This window comes from Podarcis bocagei (assembly GCF_964188305.1).
Source record: "Podarcis bocagei genome assembly, chromosome: 4".
Lineage (NCBI taxonomy): Eukaryota > Metazoa > Chordata > Lepidosauria > Squamata > Lacertidae > Podarcis > Podarcis bocagei.
Genome location: NC_138128.1, coordinates 61,688,847 through 61,713,977, shown reverse-complemented (window position 1 = coordinate 61,713,977; position 25,131 = coordinate 61,688,847). Strand labels below are relative to the sequence as shown.

Below are 25,131 nucleotides of genomic sequence, written 5' to 3'. Positions count from 1 at the left end.
AACATATGCAGAGGCGGGACTGACCATGTTTTATGGCATAACTATGTCACAGAAAGCACCTGTGTCATAGAGGCTTATGGAGATTTTGGACACAAGGCAGCAACTGATTTCAACAGAAAGAGGGGGCATGATTACCCCTCCAGAATATTCACCAGGCTGAGGAAAAGAGGCGTGTGTGTTTATATATATATTTAAAAGGCTCGTTTGTTTTCTAAGCAACCCTGCTGGGCGCTTTTTATTAGGAAGTCAACTTTCAGAGCCGCTCTTTAAGTACAGCTCTCCTTTTGAGAATTCCCTCTTCGGGACGCCGCAGCTTGACATTACCCTCCCTCCACCAGAGAAACGCACAGCATGTTACAAAACCGCCGAGTACGGCGGAGCTAAGAATGGAAAACAAACAAGCCGAAGAAACCAACGGAAGCGCGTGGGAAAGGAGAAGGGTGAGGGCCTTGGGTGGAATTGAACTGAAACCAAAACACTCGCTTAGAAAGGAGAGAGAGAGTTCCTCTTTGAACGGAGTGGAAATTTGTGGCGAGCCGAGAGAAAAAAAAGCCCTTTGGGGTTGGACTTTCTCCTTCGCCGCACTTTCCCCTCGGTTGCACGCCACCCCCTCGAGCCCAGGAGACTTCAGCGAATTTCCAGCGAGGAAAAGCAAAGCGCCAAACTCATCATGGTTTTCCTTTTAAAAGTCTTGCAAGTTATACAAGCTGCCTGCTCCCGAATATAGGCCATTTCCCCCTCTTATCTCTGAACGCCGGATGCAATAGGGGGGGAAAGACACCTTGGCGCTTGGCAAAGGAATCCGGGCCACACGCACGCCGGGCACACGAGTTGTGGTTTGTTTTTGCTTTAAAGCACCAGAGAGGCAAGGATAGCGATATAAAGCAGGTGGAGTTAAATCAGCGCTGCGTTTCTCTTTTCCCGCTCCTTTCTGGAAGGACACTTGTTCACACGTTCCCCCATCCCGTCAGGCTCACTGTTTTAGCAGCTCAACAAACAAGTCCCTTGCCCGGGATACGAAGGAGCTCACCTGCAAGCACCGGGAAGAAGGCGCTTAAGGCACTTCTGGGCGGAGAGACGAGCGAAAAGTGCGGGATGACAGGAAGTTAAGGAAGCGGGATGAGGGGCAAAAAGAGAGTAGACAAAACTGGGGGAGGGGGGGGGCGGAACAAGCCCGGACTTCTCTGGGTTTTAACAGCTGAAGAGGCCAGTGGCCCGCACCTGCGCCCGGACGCTCACTGCTCCGGGGCGGGGTGTGTGTGGATGCTTTCCGACGACCTTTTTATTTTTTAGCACGCCCGCCGGGCTGAGACAATCCCTAAGCCGTCGGCCGACCAATGAGTGGAGGCAGAAGACGTAGCCATCCGTAAAGCGACACTGCAATCCTCTGTATTCAGCGGGCTAGGCGGGCGTGAGACCCCATTGAACCCGTTGCGACTTGCTTCCGAGTAAGCATGCATCGCCCCCCATCCCACCCCGCCTGTCGTTTGGCAGCCGCCTTGGGAAGGGACGAGGCCTCATCTATTCCTCTGCAGTTTGCAACAGCTTGCACTGCAAAACTCAACAGTTCTGAGCTTCTCAGAGAGTAAACATGCCGCCTAGTTACAGCTGCTGTTGCTGCTACTAAAGCTCCTAAAGCTGAAAACGGCTTTATTTCTGAGTTGCATGCGCAGAGAGCAGGAACTCCCCGGCTGAGCTTCTACTACACACACGCTTTGGCTAACCTGAAAGAGACGAAGTAGAACGGCCGGGTTTTCCTCCGCTGAACGGAAAGGGGCAAATGTGTTGTGCAGAGGTGGTTTGCCTTGTGGGAGTTGTAGTTGAAGCGGTGAAAGCCGAGCAGCTTATTTCCGATAGTGTAAACTACAATTCCCAGCATGCTCCACATACCTACTGCTCCTAATGCAGCGACTTAAACATACGGTACATCATTCCTCTACTCTTTTTAGCTGTAGTTTGGGTGTGTGTGTGTGTCAGAATAGGTTTCCAGTTTATCACATCTTATGTCTGACCGAGAAGCCAAGCAGGCACTATACGGAAGCTCAGAGGAGAGGCTGCACTTTTCCAAAAGCATCTTTCCCAATAAGTTTGGGTAGGTACCACTGTGACTTGCGGGGAGGTAGCCTGTTTATTCTCAGAGGCATTTGCTGTTTTGGTTCTGTTTTGGTTTGTGATGTGAAATCCGGTCGAGGGCAGGTCCTTCATAATCAGCCATATGGGGCAGGGGTTCTTAGACTGGCCTCTAGAGGGTCCGTGATCTGGGTGCCAAAAGGGACATATTTTACCTCAATTTCCTTCCTGTTACTTTAAAAATTGACTTGTGAAAAAAGAGAGCAATGAAGTTTATCAAGAGATTTTTCATATGAAACACTGCACAGCACTGTACAAACTTTAAGCATTATTATCACCATCAGTTTACTGGACACCTGTACCTTTAATTGCTTCCTATGTTGTGAAATACAGGTGCTGATGTTCTTGCTGGCATGAAAATAAGTGAGCAGAACACTTCCATCAGTTCAAGTTTTGTATATCAGCTGTTGAAACGTAAGAGAGCAAGGGCTTTTTGTTTTTTAAAGGGGCAACCCTAATTAATAGTACTGTACAATCATGTAATGAAGGGCTGTTTGCTACTAGCCTTTCTTCTATAAAATAAAAAGTACATGGGCAGTTCTAGAAATACTAAAAAATATATTACAACTACTGGCAAGCCATAATGTTTACCAGTTACCTTTGCCTGGTAGAAATGAAAAGGGGAGGGTGTCAGCCACATGTACATTCCAGAAGATGGACATGGCTTTTTGAAGCAGAGTTTTCGAGACTTGGTGGGCTTTGGTATGCCTAAAGTTATGTACACTATATCACTATAATTTGTACACTATAATTTGTTTTACAGTGTCAAAGTCTAGTTCACTGAACGTATCATCTGTGCATGCACAACAGCTGTCTGAAATGTACACACCTCAGTTTAACTGCAGTTTGGAAATCAGATGGTTTGAGGAAAAGCACATCATAAACAGGAGTATTTCTCAAGAAGCCATGGGCTACAGATGGATTGTGGCTAATGTCATTGTGTAATTGGCTTCAAACACCAATAGTAGGAGCATATTGGAGCTGGAGTAAATATGTATACAGGCTAACTATGAATATGCTTAAGTAAACCGTGTTGGAAACAGGGACCAACTGCAGTTGCTCCATGATGAGGGGAAAGCACTCCACATTCCAGGAATCAGACCTGAAATTGAAAACTTTACTGAGCTGTGTCCTAGGCAGGGCACAGTTTTCTTTGTGGCTTGGGCCTGCATTTCTTCCTTTCCACACAAGAAGTCTTCATTTGAATGATCTGAGCTAAACAATAGTGTTGCACTCCACCCCGGAGACACCACATTCACCAAGATGCAAGATTCCTGGAGTTCCAGGCAGAAATCTAGCAGGTGAACCTTTCAGCCTGTTCAAGTCTGTTCAACAGCCTCAGTTTTTGTAGCGGGAGTCAGTCAGGGCTCTGCCTTCCCAGGCCAGGTGGGAAAGGCCTGCCAGGCAGGGAACAGGTCTTCCAGGACTTTCCAGCTAAGAATGAGAGCTGAAAAATCCCCAGTTCCAACCCTCAGCAGTGACCTCATGGGAGGCCTTTTGGAAGCCACCACCTCTTGAGTTTCAGCCCATACAATGCATAGAATAATAGTAGTGATCTACCTTGCATGTAAGGATGACTAGGATTGAGCTACATGGCCCATGCAGTTGTGAGCTTCATTCAGGCTCTATAATTTAGTCAAATGATTAATTCAGCACTCACTATGGGTGACATGATTTTTGATGCAATTCAGAATAATGACAGGCGTGATTTTTTGCTTTTGCTGAATGTAAAAGTCCATGTTAATCTTGGATTCATTAAAAAAACACTGAGTTGGTAAATCAATGATTAAAATCAATGATTAAAAGCACAGAATAGTTTGTAACAATTGTTTTTGAAATTTAGCAAATAATTTGCATCACTGAATATTGAAGAGCGCTATCCATTATGTGATAGATATGGGAAACGTAGCACATTTCAGAATAACTTCAAGGAAATTATTGGTACCATATATATCTATATGCGCGCAAATATTTAGAAAGACTTATTTATTATTTTGGAACAAAGCAGATCACTTGCATCCTCTTTATATATATGTGTGCAGCATGGTCCTCAACATGTCTACTCAGATGTCAAATTTTGCTCTTTAGCAATACAGGGATATAAATAAGGAATGTCAAAAGTTCTTATTTGTTTGTTTGTTTATATCTCACATTTTCCCCACAGCTGAGAGTCAAGGTGGTTTACAAAAAAATTAAACATGGGTAAAACACAGAAAGCTAAGAAATGGTTTAAAAGTTCTTAAAGTTTAACAGAATTAAAACAATATAAAAACAAATTATTAAAATACAGATATTAAAAACAGCAAAACACTATAAAAAACAGTTTCCATAAAAACAGTCAGTTCTCAAAAGCCTGTCAGAATAAAACAATATTCACCTGCGGGCAGAAGGACAATAAGGAGGGTGCCAGGCTAGTCTTTCTTGGGAGTTCCAAAGTCTGGGTGCAGCCAAATTTGCATCCCCATCAAATTTCTTACATTTGTGCCCCATCTTTCATTCATGGAGCACAGAGCAGCTTTTTATCATGATAACCCTGGGCTGCAAATGAATTTGATAGATGGTGAGTTCCATGTCTGAGCGAGGATTTGAGCTTTAGGTTTCCCACATCCAAACCCACCATCACTCACTGCTTCCAGACTGTGTCCACGTGACGCTGTATTAGGCCAGGTTCCAAAGAACAGCAAAACAAATTATGTAAGCCCAAGAGCAATTTTATATGATTTTTTTTTCTACCAGTGGACCTCATCCTAGGCATTTTCAGAAGCAGTTTACAAAATGGTCAGGGTGACAGGGTCTTTTCTTCTAAGAACACCACTACATTTCCACTAGGCTAGCTCAAGCACCTTGCATGACCTATGTATGTCTCCTCAAAATTAAACCTCATGGGGTTTAAAGGAGCTCACTTCCACATATGCATGTACAGGATTACACTGCCTGTGTGGTTCTTTGGATTCCAGCCTTGGTAAACTTATAGCACAACCCTATTCATCTTTTCTGGAAAGCAAGTCCCACTTTGTTCAATGGGGCTTACTCCCTAGGATGTATATGTGGGTGAGATATTTCAGCCTAAGGACCAAATAGTTATTAGTCTGGTAAAATACAGCTTTTTCTGGTGGAAAATATAGATTATGTAACTCTGATAAATTCCACTATTTTTGTTCCTGTCACCAGTAAGAATTCCAACAATGCATTCTAATTCTTCATAGGCATTCAGGGGTGTGCGTTTTTTCCTCCCCATCTTTCTCCTGGTAAAATAAATAATTCCGGTCTTTATTCCAGTTTTAGTTTATAGGTTATGTTGTTCTTTACATTTTACTGTTTGTATTGATTAAACTAGTGACATTACCCTTGATTTACACTGAGTGGGAGACTAATCAGGCCATTTTTCATTTCCTTTTGAAATTTTCTGCAAAAAAAACCCAACAAACAAATAAATAAATGGTACCCACACAGAAACAATCAATATATCTTTGTTTGTTTTGCCAGGGTAATGGAAGCTGTAGAAAGCTAACACTTGAGGCCCTCATAGCATGTTTCTGGCAAAGGCCCCACTATGTGAAATTGGCTTGTTCTAGCTGTTTTTTCTTTTCTTTTCTTTTGCAGGATTTACAAGGTATTTCATCAAGAAACCATAGACTCACAGCATATCTTTGCTTCACTCACAGCAGAAAGAACTCATTTTATTGAGTCCTGCAAGTTTTGTTTTCAATATTTCTCTACCAGTCCTCTCTGTCATACCAAGAGCACATTCTCAAATTATAATTGCACACAGACATTATTCTGTAAGGAAAACTGACACTGGCCCTGATCCAGCTTCAGATCCATTTTTTACCTTTGAATCAGTTCTACTGAATGCAATGCGGCTTGCATCTGAGTAGGCATGTATAGGTGTGCACTGTCAATTATGCTTTCATATGTTGGACTAGTGGATCCAGATGGAGTGGGACAGAGAGATGGAAAAGAACGCTGGGCTCTTACACCTCTAATAGTCATGTAGCACAGGGAATGGCTACGTAGAAGCACTTGTGATGTAAGTTACACCCGCTGAAATTCTATCTTCTACACAGCTATTAAAGGCACAGAAGCCCTGTCCTCTCTCTCTCATCCAGCCAGTGGAGATGCACATCACATAGAGCTATCAGGTTGAATGGGAACCAAATACACACCAAAATGCGTATCCCTATCTAAATGTGTATATCAGCTGAACAGGTAGCCTTCCTCTGTGGATCGTGTTGATTGAATCTGGAAAGTCTTGGGGTGGATCAGTATTAAAATAATCAAGTTGCTGTAGCACTGTCTACCACTATAAAAGTTCACTAAAATATGATGTAGTAGACAGAGCTGATAAGACAGCTAAGAATCCAGTTTTCTTTTAATGCCATTAAATAATGCTGATATTTTATTGTAGATTTGTCCATTTAATGCTTTCCTTTAACTTCCGATCTCTTGTTGCAAGAAATTATTAGAACACAAAGTTAAATATACATATGGAAAAACCCCTGATCAGGCCATTTATACGTCTGGTTCCTTAGTCTATAAAGGAAGACCATGTACTATTCTAAGTTTTAAATATATACTTTGACACAGATACATGAATCAAGAAGCCACTATTAGGATTGACTTTCAGAAGTTTTTGTAAGTCAAGGTTCCCTCTCTCTTACCACCAGAGAGCTCTGCTGAACTTAATCACACTTCTCTCAAATGACTAACAGGCCAGTCCAAAGTATGCTTACTCAAGAGCAAGTCACACTGACTCCCAGGTAAGGATGGATAGGATTGCGGTTTTGGGTTGTGCACAAATAATTTTCAGGGTGATGTTCTCATACTGGTAGGTTGACCATCCTTCCTGAGCCAATTGTTGGATTATATAAAATAGAGGGAGTAAGGCTTGATAAAGCCTCTTTGTGCCATTAAAATGTGTACTGTTCAGCAAGGAAACAAACATGGCATTGCTGTAGAGTGGTGGTGAAAGGGCAGCCTTGCAGTGTTTTGTTGGGGAAGAACCATTTAGCAGGGAAGATAAGTGAAATTTAAGTTAGCCTACAATTTACACTGGGCTTTTTGTACAGGTTAGGTTTAATTGCATTCCACATTTGTGTGTTTTAAGATAGCAACTGCCACTGGTTATTTATTATTAACACTAGGATTTAGAATTCACTTAGCATAATACAGCTCAAAATACAAAACAGTCATTTCCCCCAAGTTCAGGAGCACATTTGGCATAATATTCCCAACAGCGCTAAGCTTACTTCCTTATGAGAACAAAGGCTGGGACTGTTGCCAGCAGATTCCAGGTCGGTATTTAATAGTAACTGTTTAACAAAGAGTTGCATATTAAAGGTGGGAGATTTTTGATACATTTATTTTTTATTTAAATCTCATTAGAGTTGTTTACAAAGTTTAAGCTGAACACTTTTACTTCCTGTTTCTGAAAGGATCTCGTTTGTGACACTTGCGTTATATATACACAGCCTTTGTGGTGACTTTGGTCAAAGTATATTGAATGGCCAGGGAAAGAAGAGAAGGAAGAAGTTTGATTTTTTAAAAAGAAAGAAAAGAAATAGTCTTTATTTTGTTTTTAAAATTTATAAATCACTTCTCTGCCAACAGGTGGTTAAAAATTTAGACCACCAAAGGAGTTGTCCAGATCAACCACAAATCCGAATTTCCTCTGTCATGCATGATATGAGTTTGATAGAAAGAACAGGTACTCTATTGAGCTTGGAGAGCAGAAGATGTAAAGTGGGTCAGCTAATGACTTTTTATTGGAACAATCTTGGTATCATCTTACTGACCTTGTATGCATTACCAACCTAATGCAGTGGCAAATGCTTTGCTAATCATGGTAAATCAACCATGCTTTGCTAATCATGGTAATCCAAACTATAAATAGCACAAGCATCCAGAAATGGTCCCAAAATGTACAGGGTGAGTCTTTTAAAAGAGGCTCTGTGGAACATGTGTACTCTGTATCCACAGGGCCTCTTTTGTAGGGATCACCCTCTATATGCATTCTGCCTTAAATTCACACATACTATCCTTCCATTTGTACTTGTGTATGTATCTTAAAACATCCAGGCAGCATAGAAGGCATGTAAAAGGGGTATCATCCACATGAACATGGCTTCTGTTCATGATTTTCTGGACAAAAACCTGGTAACATTCCCTAAGACTGCGCATCACTTCCGCTATAGCTATAATAGTAAGATGAAGGAACAATGGTTCATACTCCTATTTTCCCATGTGATTGTGGTGCTGTTAGATCAGAGGTTCTCCTCCAGCTTTATCATGGCAAAGCTCACCAAGCCAATATTTAAAAGGCTTGAATGTTTTCCAAAAACAACAGGGCCGGAAAGGCAAAGTTGCAGTGGTCACTCCCTTCTCCTGTGCTTAAAGCAAGTGAATCAAAGAAAAACAGAGGAAATAGGTTTGCATGGGCCCACAGTATATAGATTGGCAGAAGGCTGCCAAACCGAAAAGAAAAAGGACAAGAAAGAAAACAAAAAGAGAGAGTTGCCAAACACTGGCAGTCGACGCAAAGGTCTACTGTACTCACTTGCACTGTTTGGAAGGCAGATGGAATCACAACCTGCTTCTTGGCCCATAACAATGGCAGCTTAAAGTGGCCAGTTTTCAAACATACAAGCTGCTTAATAATTGGTCTTGTGGCATTTTGCACTCAACTTGTCAGATCTGGGTGTGTGGGTGTGGGTGGGTGTGGGTGTTTAATGGTACCACATGTATAGTTGTTCAGCTGTCAGGGTTTCTGTCAATGGTGACAATCCTTCCTGTCCTGAAACGCTCGTGCCTGTTGGGCTTTTGGAGTTGTTTTCTCTTTAAAAGGCTTTGCAGGTGGAGGACGAGTGTGCTTATCCGTGATAATGTGGCATCTGAATATAGACTGCATTTTTAATCAAGGCATATATTGGCTTATATCTTGATCAGGTTCCTAAATTAAATGGGCTTAGATTTTCAAAAGTTTCATGCCAGGCAGGCCAGCTGTTTTTAGAGAACCTTGAGAGTGTTTTCCTCCTAGACAATGAGACGCCATCCAGATATATTAGTTGTCAAACATTTGTTTAGAAACCTTCAAATGAAGGAGATCTTTCAATGTTTATGTGAACCCAAGGTCTCTGACATCTGTTCAAGATAAAATTTTAAAATTATTAACCATCTGTTTTGGAGGGCAAGGAAGGCAAGAGGTGAGCTGGTAATTAAGATTCCTTGTTGAGACACATGTAAGATATATTACTACTTATTTGTCATTTATAGATGTAACAATATATAGCTCTTTGTGTTCCATATAAGGACAGAAGGATATGGGTGTATCTTAAAAATTGGTTATAGCAATCAGCCAATAGGAAATTCAAGCAGGCTGATTGAACAGGAGGAGCAAAGGGGGGTGGATTAAGGAAATATAAGGGCTGGCCATAATGGCAGGAGGCAGGGGCCAGAGCTTGGTAACCATATACCACTGTGCCTCTCATTTATTTGTCTGACAAATAAATTATTATTTAATTTCTCTGTTGCTGCGTTGAATATTTCATTCCAGCTAAGCGTTAACCACAAGCAGGGTGCTACATTTTATGGTGCCTGCGACTCGGATAAGTGGTCTGCTGGAACGCAGCGCCTTCGCCTCACTGGACGGGGTACAAGAGAGAGGACAACTGTGCCTACCCAGCGCGCACTGGAAAAATTTTTTCCAGGGGAACGCAGCAGTCTCGTCTGTCTGATACCCTGCCCACTGACGGCGACGGACCGGGGGGGACCAGAGAAATAAACAGGGAACCAGCTAAGGGTAAGTGCACTAAGGGGTTTTGGCCCTCCAATTAATTGGGAGGAAGAGAAGTCCTGATCAAACTTCTGCGTCTCAGTAAAGGGGAACTGAGTACGCTAGGTGGCTGGGTATATCAGATGGTGATCTGGTGGGGGAAAAGGGAAAATTGGGAGGTAGTGTGTGGTGAAGTATCTGGCGCATTGCATGTGTGAGAAAGTACAATGTGTAGCTGACCTAAGTGTGGAGTGAGTACTACTTCGTTTCCCAGTAAGGTGTGTGTGTGAGTGACTGAGTGGATACTTCACAGGGCCATACAATGGGAGTTGGGGGTTCAAAGGGGGGAAGTACACCTTTTGAATGTATGTTAAATAATTTTAAGAAAGCCTTCTCAGGGGCATATGGAGTCAAACTGACGCCAGAGCGCCTGAGAACGTTATGTGAATTAGAGTGGCCGAATCAAAATATTGAATGGCCATCTCAAGGAACCTTTGATATAAATTTAGTAAGCAAACTTTGGTCTAACTTCGCCAAAGAGACTGGAGGGTGCCCAGAACAATTTTCATATATAGATTCTTGGCTGAGCACATTAAATAAAAATCCTCCATGGATAAGGGAATGCAAAGTCCAACGATGCAAATTATTGGCTGTAAAAGCCAAAGCTAGGAAAGGAATCTTGCCAAATAAATCCAAACACTCCACCAGTTGTAACCCCAAGGCAAGAAAGTGGAATGAATAATGGGGGTGGAGTCACAGAACTTGATTCCTTGATAGATTATGATAAATATCTTCAGGAGGCATTGGAGTTCTATAATGAAGCCCAAGCAGAAGTGGTTATTCCACCTGTGAGTCCCAGTAGAACTCCATCTACAGTCTCCTTTAGTGGAACAACTGATTGCCTACCCCAAACCCCTGTACATCCAAGTCCTAGAGAATTATTACAGAAGTTACAGGGAGACCTTGATCGGTCAGCAAGCAATACAGCCACCTCAGGCTATGATGGACTTGGTGACTTCAATAATAAATACTCATAGTCCTACTTGGACAGATTGCCGCCAGCTCCTGAATACTCTGTTCACCACTGAGGAAAGGAGAGACATAATTGAAAAGGCACAGATATATTTGCGTGAGCAGGCCAGAGTGGGAAATATTTACAACTTTCCCTTGGAAGATCCTAATTGGGATCCAAACAATGCAATTCACCTGGCCAGGCTTACCACCTATCGCCAGACGCTTGTGCAAGGTATCTGCAGGGCATGCCAGAAGCCCACTAATATGTTTAAAGTCTCAGGAGGGTAGACGTGTTACCCATAACACTGTTTTGTGTTCGGTGCACACCCACAAAAGACTTAAGTTGTCACCTTTTGAGCTCCTGTATGGGAGGCCGCCCTCCTTTGTTCAGGATATTCCAACTGACCTCAAACAAATAAGAGACCATGTGACACAGGGACAAGTGCAGTCTCTCTCCCGTGTTTTTGTCTCTCTCCCGTGTTTGTTTGTTTGTTTTTTTATCTTAACAGGTGGGCCCTCGAGCGCACGCCGTGCAGCATTGCCGTGCCGATTCATCAGCTTCAGGCTGGCATAGCATATGGGTGAAAGAGTGGAAACGTGATCCACTTGCACCTAAGTGGCGTGGACCTTACACCGTCTTGCTCTCTACTCCAACAGCGGTGAAGGTAGCTGAGGTGACCCCCCTGGATTCATCACTCCCGTTTGAAGAAGTCCGAAGGCAGTTGGACATGCAAAGGTGACCCCTCTAATCCTCTTAAACTGACTCTCTCCAAAAACCCCTGTATCTAGCCCTACCGGGAACGGGCTAGGTCTCGGGCAACATTAGACGACCGGCCTGCTGCAGCCACAAACCTGGAAGCTGGCTGACCTGCGCACGCCTGAAGCTTGAGGAGCGTCTGAACCAGAGACTGTGAGCGGGAAGATTCTCTTATACAATTGATTGACTGCCCCCTTGTGGAACAATTATCAGAGATATTACACATTGGGGATCCTTGGGATATATGTTTTGGTCTTGGTGGTTCCCCATTTCTGTCACTGGGGGAATTATATAGGGACTAATATTTATATGCTATCACAATAAGGTAATTTTTTGTGGAAGGAATGCATATGCTAGACATCAACATGATTTTATTATTAATCCTGATCCCTTGGGAAGGGGAGGGTCCTTGAATCTGACCAAATTTGCTAAATATGGATTCCGCTATGACCACAATATGTGGGTAGGTTTAGCTGAGATGGTAGCCAATGTGCAAATAGGACCAATTGCCTTGTTTGCTCTCTTGGGCCAGATGATTCAGAGGGAGGTGTGCCCTTATTACCGATACCAATAAATGCCATTGGTATGGTAAGCGAAATGCTACACCAAACAGAAGTACAGAATTTCCTCGGATGGAACTCAACTAAACATTACGAGTTATACCTGTACAAGGGGAATTCTGTGTACATAAATCATCAGATGCAGCTGATTCTACCATGATAGGCTCTTCTCATTGTCACTATACTTGGGATTATATTAAGAATAGTCATACCTGGGCAAACGGTACTACCTATCGAACTCGGAATACCTTGCCCTGTGCAACCCCTTTTATTCATGCATGGAAAGTGGTATGGAACATAACTGTGACAGAGAAAGGCAATCTAACATACTGCACTGTGAACTCTATACCCCTTGTGATATTTCGCCTTCTGTACTCCACGTACCAAAAACCTCAGACCCGATGGTTGTGGTGGATATGTGGAGAATGGGCATACAAGAAACTCCCTTCCAAATGGAGTGGGACTTGTTTCCTGGGATGGGTATTACCACCAATTTGGATTTTGCCCACTAGTTCAGCTAAGCGAACACGAAGAAACGCTGATATTTCTCATATAGCAGGAGGAAGTACCCAAAGTTGGAGCGATACTGATGATTGGCCACCAGAGCGCATTATAGCCTATTATGATCCTGCCTCCTGGAATCCTGGTGAGCTCATACAAGGGGCACAGGATCCTATTTATAATCTAAACAGAATAATTCGATTGCAAGCAGTAGTGGAACTTGTAACCAATGTAACGGCCCAGAGTTTGAGACTTATTGCACAACAGTTGGATGAAAGTAGAGCCGCATTTTGCAGCTGAAAATGGGAATGGATTATGTACTTGCCTATGTGGAGTCTTGAACTTGACAGGGAATGCCTGTTGCTTTAACATTTCTGATAATGGTGAGGCAATCCGTGTGTTGGCCACAAAGATGGAGAGTATAGCACATGTCCCAGTACAAACATGGGAAGGATGGGATATGGGATGGTTACCTAATGTCACAGGACTCAAAGGGATATTATTGTCTTGCTTGTTTTTCTTGACAGTAGTGGTAATGGTTTTATGTATGATGCCATGTATCATTTCATGTTTTAGAAGTACAATTAGCAAGATGATTTCGAATGAAACTCTACCTCATGTCATGGCCCTATACAGAGCTTTAACTCAGAATATGATGCAGATCAAGCTATCAAGGACGCTTGGTCCTTGAGCTTGAAAGGGGGGAATGTGGCATCTGAATATAGACTGCATTTTTAATCAAGGCATATATTGGCTTATATCTTGATCAGGTTCCTAAATTAAATGGGCTTAGATTTTCAAAAGTTTCATGCCAGGCAGGCCAGCTGTTTTTAGAGAACCTTGAGAGTGTTTTCCTCCTAGACAATGAGACGCCATCCAGATATATTAGTTGTCAAACATTTGTTTAGAAACCTTCAAATGAAGGAGATCTTTCAATGTTTATGTGAACCCAAGGTCTCTGACATCTGTTCAAGATAAAATTTTAAAATTATTAACCATCTGTTTTGGAGGGCAAGGAAGGCAAGAGGTGAGCTGGTAATTAAGATTCCTTGTTGAGACACATGTAAGATATATTACTACTTATTTGTCATTTATAGATGTAACAATATATAGCTCTTTGTGTTCCATATAAGGACAGAAGGATATGGGTGTATCTTAAAAATTGGTTATAGCAATCAGCCAATAGGAAATTCAAGCAGGCTGATTGAACAGGAGGAGCAAAGGGGGGTGGATTAAGGAAATATAAGGGCTGGCCATAATGGCAGGAGGCAGGGGCCAGAGCTTGGTAACCATATACCACTGTGCCTCTCATTTATTTGTCTGACAAATAAATTATTATTTAATTTCTCTGTTGCTGCGTTGAATATTTCATTCCAGCTAAGCGTTAACCACAAGCAGGGTGCTACAATAACCCTCAGATAGTATTTATACTTTTTAAATGGGTGGGGAACATTTTTCAGCATGAGGGCTACGTTGTAGGCAACCTTCTGAGAGCTGCATGTCAGTGGTGGACAGGGGAGCGAAGCAGGGGTGGAGGATAGCCAAAAATGTGGGTAAGGTGGGGAAACCTTTGTATAATAGTGTGTGTTCCACCTAGACCCAAGTCAGAGATCCATGCAGGCAAGTGAGCAGGAGGCATTACCACAGTTCAAAGCACTTGACGAGGGCATGGAACAGACTGGGGAAGGAGCCTGACATAGGGAGAGGGGGTATAGCCTGAAGAGAGTCCTGAGGGCCAGATAAAGTGGCCTGCAAGACCACATTCAGACCCTGGGTCTGAAGTTTTCCACTCGTGGACTACATGTTCGCGCAACAGTGCCGCATTCCCTTTTAAGGCTCCTTTTTTTTTAAAAAAAAAGAAAAACACCAATAAAGCAGCATTCGCCAACTCCCACTGGCATGCTAGTTTGGGTGAAGGCTGTTTTAAAGAATGTGCCTTGCCCTCTGCTGCCCCAGAATAGGCAGGCAGCAGATTCCCCCTCCTTGTTGTGTTATGTTACGCCACATCATTTTTAAGACCAGCTCCAAGAACTGGAAAACAAGGTGCTTTGTGACATCACAGAAACAGGTATTTCCCCCCACCCACCCACCTACCTCAAACTGCTGGATAATATGAAGGCAGAGTGGGGAATTAAGATTTGTAGTTGCCCATTGTGATGTCAGACAGATGTTTTGGTTGAAATGTTTGCTCCATTACGACTGTAAACAGAGAGTGGTTTGCAAAGTGCAATTTGGTATGTTTTCCTGAAATAATAAATCTGCACTGGCACTTTTAATGTATAAATCCTATTGGAGTTAATGTGCACACTTTTTGGGTCAGAGAGGAGACAGCAATTATGCTTGGCAAGATTTGTTATCTCCTCTGCTTTACCAAGAATCATTGAAAATAAATCTAGTCAATTCTGGTTGTTGTTGTGGTGGTGGTTGTTTTTTAAAAAGTTATGCTTTAAGAGCACCCCTCCTTCAAATCGAGCACATACTGCTGTCTGAGGAATGCAGCTACTTGAAGTGGGCACTAACATGCCTCTTGCATCAGTGGAAATGGATATTGCAATTGCTGTTTTGAAACATGTACTCAAATACATTGGGAGTTTTATACTATTTTTCAAACTGCCAAGTAGATAATGTCAGAATATTTCTGAAATGGGATACTAACATCAAGATATACTGCTCCAATCAGCAAGCATCAGGCAAAGTAGAGTATAAAACTATAGATATAGGAGACTACTAGCAAATTTCCATTTCCATTTCCTATGTCAACAGCTTCCCAACTTACCTAGTAGATTGTTTTATGTTTTCCAGGCAAATTCTCTGTAGACCACACGCTCTATGTTCAACTCTGCATTCGGAGCTGAAAAGAATTAGATATGCTGTAGTTTATGAAATGGATGTTTATGAAAGTACCCTTTGTTTCAATGGCTTCAAAACCTGACATGAATTCCAACTCTGACAGCATAATGAGAAAATAAGATGGTCATAGCAGTGTCCCAAATGTAGCCTTAACTATTGAGTTTCTCTTGTTGAAAATGCAATTCTCTGTCTAGATGTTTATGAATGTCTTCAGTGTCTCTTCTTTTGATAGGAGTTCTTTTTTTGCCCGTCTTTTACAATTCCGAAATATGAAGGGAGAAAGCTGCTGTGATATGCAAGATATAAATGCCGTGGGAGTTGCACCCTTTGGCCCAACAACACCCCCAGTTGCATTACGTTAGCTTGTCTTTCCTTGTGAAGAAACTGCATTTCAAGCTAACCGCTTCTGAGAAGGTGCAAAATATTATTTTAAAAGTAAAATAGCAGATTAATTTGCTGAAGATCATGCTTTAAAAAACAAACAAACCCACACCTTTCCCCAATTTATAGCACAATCACTTGTATGGCTACTGGGGGGGAAAAACATCTCCATTGTGTTCAATGTGATTTGCTCCCAGGTAAGTGAGCATAAGACTGCAGCCTAAGGATGGCTTCCAGTACCACACATTGTGGGAAAGCAGCTATAAAATGAATTACAGTGTTCAAGACTATGCCTTATGTTTATTCATAGCTTATAGTTTTCATTTAACAGCACAAGAGTGAGAGTTTGCCACTAAATACTGTGCTATTCACACATTTCTTCTCACATTATAAACCTTAAAATACATTTTGCCTTGCTCTGGATTTCATGCTTACATGTCTGTGAGGACAGTTTCTTGAAATTATTTATTTGCATTTCTAATCACGCATGCATGCATACAGACACACTAATAATAACTCTCCAATGCCGCATTGATATTATTGTACCACAGAGGAACTACAAGTTTCTTCTTGTCAATGAAGCAACTTTTACCAATCAGCTGAGTGAATTATTCCAATAAGGTTTGGGTTTGGATGGAAGAGGGACAACGGGGCCAGATAATCTTTGATGATCTGTGGCAAAATTGTAAGGCACATCTCCTGTTAGCGAAATTACAGGTAATGGGCCATGAAGGTTAAAAAATAGTTGGATACGATAACTCGCCCTTAACCACCATCATTCCAGCCAGAGAGAGGGGCAGGTGAGGGGAAAACAAAGGGGCTGTGGTATTAAGGGAAGCAGGAATATCATTCTCTGGAGATCTAATATAGGGTGGTGGATATGACTGTCTTTTGGCCTGCCAGCTGCCTCCAGCTATAATCGAGCCATATATCTGCATACTCAAATATTTCAAAATACCGCAATCAGTCAGTGACCTCCTATCAGAAACTGAAACAGCACCTGACACTTATTACCAGCTAGGGAAGTTAAGATGATCATCACATTATGAATGAGGACCTAACAGATGTCGTTGGACTACAACTGTCCTTATGCCTGACCACCGATCATGCTGGCTTGGGCTAATGGAAGATGGAGTTCCAACATCTGGAGAAACACAGATTTCCCATCCCGGCTGTGTAGATTGGCTGCAAGTGAACATTAAGCTACCAGCTGACAACATGAACCCAGAACCCAGTTGTCAAAATGGTTTGACATTTACATAAATGCATCCTACATTCAGATATCTGATTTAAGTGCACATAAACTGGCTTCAGTGGTTTGTATCTGGTGTTAGTTGTTGCCATATTTGACACCGACAAAAAGACATCTTCTGAAAATAAAAAAGCCAGAAACCCATATGATATTTAAGATAATGTTCTTTTTATAGACTTGTTCTCATTCTAGTCCTGTAAAACAGCAAGAGACTTTCCAAAATGCTCCAGGCTATAGAAAGCTGATATTACTCTTAATTGTTCCATAATGCTAGTATTCTACAGAGAAAATTAATAAAACATCAATGGACAGCAATAAAAAAGTCCAGAATCTTTTTTTTTAAGTATTATGGTTGACTGAAGAAAAATTGGGTCCATAGCTAATGAGAAGGAAAATGAATATGTTGAGAGGGGCAGAATGAAGCTTATTGTACTAATGGTTTTGATAAAAATGTGAACACGTAAGTAGTGTGAGAAAGGCAAAAGAACGCTTTGAAAATTATAGGAGCTTGCTGGTCATATAGAAGATAAAACTGTTTTTGACACATTGCATTTTCAGGACCCTATTTCCCGAAACCAGAATAAACTGATTGGCAGATCCATGTTGACCCACTATGTTCAGTGGAGCAGCTAACTCGCAGGTAAGTTTGCATACTTGCATAAGTCTACACTTGCAAACCTTATTTCATAGTTTAAACTTGTTTATATCTTTAGTGTAGAGCTTTGCATATGCAATAAGCGCTGCATTGCTCTTCAGCACAGCAACTATAACATTCTGAATGCCAGAAAAATATATATGCAAGGATAAACTTTTTATGAACTAAAAAGTTAATTTGGATGAACTTGAACTGAACTGGTTCATTTTGTAAAGGGATGAGTTTGAAATGCAGCTGGTTCCTTTACTGATATAATGATCTTGAACTAGAATTAATTCCTTCTCAAGCACTGTGCATGATTAGCACTGATGTATAATGGTTCATTCAAGCAGACTGTCAAGGTTACTGTTAAATCTGCTATACTAAGCTCAGCACCAGCAGGGGACTGGGCACCTCAGGCTGAGCTCCTACTGCCCACCATTTGCCCCAGCAGGCCGACATCAGATTTTAGTAGGTGCACCCTTGTTCATCCTGACTCTAGGTGCTAGAATTATACTGCATGATTTGCATTATCTTCCACATGGTGACGTTTATGGCCTTGCTCATGAGCATTTGGCTTAGTGTACATCTGCTGCACCATCCATGCCAGTCTCTTCATTTGCCTGAAATAGTAGCAACCTATGCATAACCTAGGGACGCGGGTGGCGCTGTGGGTTAAACCACAGAGCCTAGGGCTTGCCGATCAGAAGGTCAGCGGTTCGATTCCCCGCGATGGGGGGTGAGCTCCCGTTTCTCGGTTCCAGCTCCTGCCAACCTAACAGATTGAAAGCATGTCAAAGTGCAAGTAGATAAATAGGTACCACTCCGGCGGGAAGGTAAACGGCGTTTCCGTGTTCTGCTCTGGTTTGCCAGAAGCGGCTTAGTCATGTTGGCCACATGATCCGGAAAAACTGTCTGCGGACAAACATCGGCTCCCTTGGCCAGTAAAGCAAGATGAGTGCCACAGCCCCAGAGCCATCCGCGACTGGACTTAACTGTCAGGGGTCCCTTTACCTATGCATAGCATGGAAGCCTCTTTTGCCTCATCCTTGGGATCTTGACTGAGCTTGGGTGCATGGAAAAGATGTTTCATGTCTGCAGGATGATTATATCGCATGTAGCGTGGCTGCTGGATCAGTGTGAATTATTATTACCAGTAAAAATGGGCACATAAAGTATTTTTCCAACTGTAAAAATTACCAGCATCATCTCCTTCCCTACCCACCACTGCTGCATCTTTAAATATAAAAACACTTTTCTCACATATTTGTGTTTGATGTTATGTTTTTAAAGGAATATCCTGTCAATTCTGAAACAGAACTGTTTTATGTTGCCACCGAATTGCTTTGATCTCTAGATTAGAACTGATGAGCTGTAGCTTCCTTATTGCTGAAGGTTGCCAACAATTACTAATGTGTGTTTGTTTTGAGCTTATCAGAACTCTAAAAGAAAGAATAATGGCAAAATGTAGGCATAGAATGCCCCCCCCCCACAGCATGAATATGGAGCAAAAGAAAATCAGTTTCCTTGTGTTTATTTTCCTAGGATTCAGAATTGATTATTTGATGCTTGCAATAAACAACAGAAGCATGCATTCACAAAGCTGTAAATAGATAATTTGGAACCTATCTAGTCCTTAATGATGCAACCAAATGTGATTAAAATTATGGGTTTCACAGTTCCATTTCTACACCAAGACAATGCTAATTTCCCCATTTATAATATCTACAGTATTGCATACAGTTTGCAGTGGCGAAGCCCCTGCTATCTATTGGCTAAGCTGGTGGTGTAATAGTGTGGAATGTTCACAAATGTTCCAACTTTTCAGGGAACAAAGATGTCAGATTTTTTGCAATCCATCTTTTGTAATGAAAGAAAAAGATTAAAGTAGGAACAGGAAAAGCTTTCTGGGAAGATAGAAGAATGAGGAGAAGTTCCAGGAGCCAATACTAAAATAGTACTGAGGCAAAGCCTCACACAGGGGCTAGGAACAGGAAAAGCAGTACATCATAATCAACATGCAATAACCAAAAGAAGTATGCTTTCATAAAACTGAAAATAAATAATATGGAAGCTCTCTAGATGGCTGTTCCTGACATCTGAAGCAACCCTAAGAGGGCAACCAAAGCCCAAAACTAAAACAAAAATTGGTGGCAACAACAACTTCACATGTTTATTTTACCATAATTCCACAGTTTCAGCTTTCCACCCAAATCTTTATTTGCAGTGCAATCTTGTATAGGTCTACTCAGAAGTGAGTTCAGTTGGGTTCACTCCCAGGTAAGTGCTATGGGATTGCAGCCTTAACAACTATTTAGCCAGAGTTTAATTTAATTTCTGTTCAATTTAATTTCTTGTATTTTGTTCAGTTTAATTTCTGGTATTTTGTTGCTACCATTGTTGTGTGTATGCATGAAACACACATTTATAGTAAAATTCCTGTATTATACATTCTAAGAGTCATAACAGAATTCCAAACATTACTAATCTCTATACCCTGTTATTTTTACGGATTATCTCAAGGTCTGTGGTATGTAAAAAATATATATATGAAAATGTTTATGAGGACTTTTGTGGGTATTCTGTTTCAGAGTTGAGATTTTGCCAAAGGAGGCATGATCTTTGACTGCAGGTTTGTGCTTTCTCTTACCCAGTAGCTAAACCCACTCTCTTTCTCTGACACCACCCAGAATATTTAGTCCATAGAGACGCCACTGTCTCATCCAGTTTCCTAATTTAGACTGAGGGAGAAATTTGCAATGGGAATAGCTGGGGGTGCTTGATATCAATCCTGTGAAGGAAGGGGATGTTGGTAAAGTTAGCATAATGGTGCTGATAGCTTTTTAAAAATTAACCTATTCCCCTCAGAGGTAGCTGAGCCACTGTTTTTTTGTTTTTAAGATTAATTACTACTCAGATTCACTAGTGTATTGCCAGGGATATTATGAAGTAAATAATATGGCACGTTGGGGTGAATCCTGAATTACTTATCCCAGGCCAACTATTATGACAGAAGAAACTCTTGTTTCGAAACAAGTTCATGGAAGTAAAAAAAACAATAACACAAAACCATACACACAAAAGTGCTATCTTTTAGCAGGAATCTTTTGAGATCCATCTGATAGCAATTGCACTGTGGCAAAAGATTAACCTCTTGAAACATGTTTTACTCTATCACACTAATTAAACCCTTCCATTCTTAGGGGGATAAGGTGCCGTTCTTTAATTTTAATTGTTCTTAGAGCACATCTGCGACTTTTTTGTTGTGGTTGCTATCATCATTCCCTCGCAGCTAACACTTGGAGCACAGGGAATTTTCGTGGAAGGAGTAGTCCAGCAGCTGCACAGCAAAGGAAGAAGAAGAGCTGTGACGAGGAAGCAAAGCTCTAAGCAGGCCTTGCTCATTGATTTCCTGGGTGACCTTGCTCAAGCGTCTTCACCTCCTCATGCCTCAGTCAGCTCAGCTGGAAAATTGGGTAAAGAGCGGGGAGTATTGGGGGAGAAGGGGGGAAAAAACATCTTGGAGTTTGAAACTGAAATCTCCCTGTTAGCTCCCCCTCCTCCCTCCAAAGTGAGTGCAGTCATTTTACACAGATGTAATTGCTTGTGCACTGCACACCAATCATTTTCTTGAGTTTCATGGCACAAGGGCTGACATTCCATGACATGTTAAGGACCCATGCAGTCCTGTGCATTCTCTGTGATAATTGCCTTTTTTTCTGCGCTGAAGTTTTATATCACATAGCGCAAGTTAATGGGGCTAGGTCCACTTCCGTATTCTCTAATCAAAAGGGCAAGGATTAATAACTTATCTAGAATCACAGAATTGTAGGGTTGGAAGGGACCCCAAGGATCATCTAGTCTAACCTCCTGCAATGCAGGGATCTCAACTTGATCATACATGGCTGATGGCCATCCAACCTCTGCTTAAAAACCTCCAAGGAAGGAGGGCCCACCACTTCCTGTGGGTGTCTGTCCCACTGTTGAACAGCTCTTGCTGTCAGAAAGTTCTTTGTGATGTTTAGTTAGAATATCCTTTCATTAACTTGAATCCATTGGTTCAAGTCCTACCCCCCAGAGCAGGAGAAAAAACAAGCTTGTTCCATGCTCCATGCGACAGCCCTTTAGATTTTTGAAGATGGCTATCATATCTCCTCTCAGTCTCCTCTTTAACAGGCTAAACATACCCAATTATGTCAACCATTCCTCATAAGCAGTGTTTTTTTTTTCTGAGGCTACTCAAGGGTACATAGTACTGGCATCTCTTTTCCCCCCCAAATGTTTAAAGTGTAGCACTTACTTTTACAACTTAATGGTGAGTACCAGCACCATTTTCCCCAAAACAAAACACTACCAATAAAACTTGGTTTCCAGACCCTTTATTATCTTGGTTGCCCTTATCTGCACACGTTCAAGCTTGTCAATATCCTTCTTTAATTGTGGACACAGTATTCTAGGTATGGTCTGCAGGACTATTACTTTGATTGATCTGGATGCTATACTTCTGTTGATGCAGCCTAGAATAAACTGCTGCATCACAATTTTGACTCTTACAGTTTACTAAGACCCCTAGATCCTTTTCACAGGTACAACTAGCAGTACAGGTGCCCTCCATCTTATATCTAAACAACAACAGCGATTGTTGTTATTAGTATTATTTTACTCACTGAAGAAATGACTTAGGACTTAGAAGTTCTCCATGTATGCTCTACACAAAAATAATATATGCTAAAACATGCCAGCAGAGTGTGAACCAAGGATTCCCAAACTGTGGTCCCTGGACCACCAGTGATCCATGAGCTTCAGGTGGTCCGTGGTGTATTAGTAAAAATACAAATCATACAGTATCTAGGACAGTGAATTACAACAGCCAGAAAAATAATTTGCCAACCCTGGCTACCACTTCCATGTATAAGACCCCCCCATTTTTGGGACTCAGTTTTAAGAAAATGAGGGGAGATGACCCCAAGTTGTTGAGCTTCTCCCCCCCATCCAGCTGCGAGCAGGAAACACTTTCTAGATCATTTCCCGTGCGCAGCAGCATCAGGGGAAGTTGCACTCCCATCAACTGGCTGCCAGGCGCACCGCTTCTCCCCCCCCCCCCCATGCCACTACCCGTGTATTGGACAACCCCAGTTTTTTGACAAGATTTTTTAGTCAAAAAACCTCATCTAATACACAGAAAAATAAGGTAGATACAAGGACATTTAATGGCTTGTGGAAAACCACTCAACCAGCCATGCCTGGTGTGTATGTTTCAGGTAGTCCCTTATTAGCTCCATCCTCTTGCTAATTTCATAGTATTTGTATTGGGCAAAAGCCAGCACCTCCAGTTTGTGTCGATGCATTTATATTACAAATGGCCTGCAGATCTGACCTGCTTGACTTGGGAAAATGCACATTTCCTCTTCCTGTACAATATTTCTCTTCCATCTACAATCTGCCTTTCATTTTCTTCCCATATTTGGGGCAGGAGATCATGTCTGCTGAAGGCTAACTTTATATGCATGTCAAATAGCATATTTTTAATGAAGTTAATGCCTAGATAATTATTGGATAAATCACACTCTTAAGTGCCTCTGTTTTTCTTAGAAAATTATGGGGATGAAATAACGCCAAATGTATTAAATTAAAGGTTCATACGCGGAGGCAGATTTTGTACAAGCATAGTAACTTCCAAGCCATTGTGGTTTAAAGGGAGTCCCACATTGCAAATTGGGGGGTGGAGGGGGACAACTCCTGTTTGCTCCAAAGGGACCTCTTCTACAATGCTGTTAGCAGGTACTGGGAGTTCGATTTGGGTTAAGAACCTGGCATGGGCTCAGGGACAGCAGATATGATCTACTATCCATTCACTGCACATTGTGGTCATGAGCCACACTGGGTACCCAGCACCTGCCATTTGCATTGCCAAAAAGGATCCATTTATTTCAGTCAGCAGGACTCTCAGCTGAAGCCCTGTGCAAAGCCTTCCACTTATGGAACAGGGCTTCCCCCATCTCCTCCTCATTTGCACCTCCAAAAATTGGCTCTGGAGGGGGGACAAGGGAACCCCCAGAACATTGCAGGGGGGGGGAGAGGAGGGATGTTTGGTCTGGCATGCTGAAATGCTTGTGCAGACAGAGTGTTTGTCACAGCGTGATGTTGAATTTTTACCTAGGGATTTTACCTCCCACTGTCCACTCTAGCCCTTATCTGGATTAGGCCTGCAGTTTGCTGCTTTTCTGTGTTGGCTGGAGAAGAAGAAATGCCAGTATGCAAGTTTGAGAGGAAGGAGGGTGTGTGGCTGCGAAGGAGAAACCAGCTGGAGGACTAAATGGCAAACATCTGAGGGCCACCTCTCCATCCCCTTCTTTAAAGGATTGCCAGGAGGCTCACAATATTAATGCCCACTGGACTGTGGGTTCTTCTGCAAGGATCTGGGATTGCTCAAAATGCCAGCATATGAATGGCATTTTGGTTCATGTAGAGTGCAAAGGGCATAGTTTCTTCTTTAGGGTCCTTTTGTGTGGAGGGGAGTGATATTTATTGGGATTAAGAATTTTTATTTTGTTTGAGTACCTCTTCCAGGTAAATCAGTAACTTTTCTGTGAGGCCTAAATTTCTGAATTCACCCTACATCTCATCTAATTACTTGGATGCAACAATAATTTCCTCCTATTGCTAATGCAATGTAAAACGAATTAGTGGTCTTTCCCCCTGCCCCTCTAGTGTATTTCATCACAACAAAATAATTTCTATTTCCTATTTGCTATTAGAATGCAATTCTAAAAAAATAAAAATCTTAACACTGTAGAGCATTGTTTTAGATTTTATTTCTCTTTATTGGTCTTGCATATTTCCCTTTTGTCACCATTCCACAAGACACTTTGAAATGCTCTCTAATCACTTGGAGCCGTAAATCCTTGGTATCATAAAACCATGAAAGCAAAAGATGAAACAATTCGTGATTAGGTCATCTAACCCATCTTCTTGCCAATTCAAGATTGCTCCATGGATCTGGACAGTTCACATTGCCAGGATAGACTTCCTGAGCTGACGTAAGAGTCACAATGCTATCTCAGACCACCGATACTTGGAACAAAACTCAGACTTTGCTTCTTTATAAACTGATAGAGGTCCTCTTTCATGTTCATGTCTCACCAGAAAGGAAAATATATCACACACAACATATTGCTAGTGACTGATTCTGCACAATTTCAAGACACCGGTTTCCATGCTGCACACAATTAGGCTGCTTACATCCCTTGAAGATCAATGAAATTTAAGTAGCCTAAGTAT

General features: G+C 41.8%; 2 protein-coding genes across 17 annotated transcripts in view; one reads left to right on the top strand and one right to left on the bottom strand.

Moving 5' to 3' along the window:
* MGMT (O-6-methylguanine-DNA methyltransferase) overlaps positions 1-6,422 on the bottom strand; it is a 180,185-nt gene extending 173,763 nt beyond the window's left edge. Inside the window, exon 1 of one of the 7 annotated variants that reach the window (XM_081193096.1) lies at positions 5,963-6,422. In XM_081193096.1, the coding sequence (XP_081049222.1) occupies positions 5,963-6,123 (161 nt within the window). In that variant the 5' untranslated portion in view covers positions 6,124-6,422. Of the gene's footprint in view, positions 1-24; positions 47-781; positions 917-1,030; positions 1,152-1,221; positions 1,247-1,724; positions 1,904-5,962 lie in introns of those variants that run through there. The other 6 variants (XM_081193095.1, XM_081193099.1, XM_081193101.1 and 3 more) reach the window with 6 other exon arrangements.
* LOC308586437 (uncharacterized protein) overlaps positions 49-25,131 on the top strand; it is a 31,607-nt gene continuing 6,524 nt past the window's right edge. For 2 of the 10 annotated variants that reach the window (XR_014007854.1, XM_081193108.1), the window contains exons 1-4: positions 1,973-2,092; positions 2,464-2,544; positions 17,775-17,856; positions 21,143-21,326. Coding sequence is in view for 4 of the 10 variants with exons in the window: in XM_081193108.1 (XP_081049234.1) it covers positions 17,830-17,856; positions 21,143-21,326 (211 nt within the window). In the remaining 6 variants the exon portion in view is untranslated. Of the gene's footprint in view, positions 441-802; positions 889-1,360; positions 1,449-1,905; positions 2,093-2,463; positions 2,545-2,893; positions 3,246-5,733; positions 5,950-17,774; positions 17,857-21,142; positions 21,327-25,131 lie in introns of those variants that run through there. The other 8 variants (XM_081193109.1, XM_081193111.1, XM_081193110.1 and 5 more) reach the window with 8 other exon arrangements.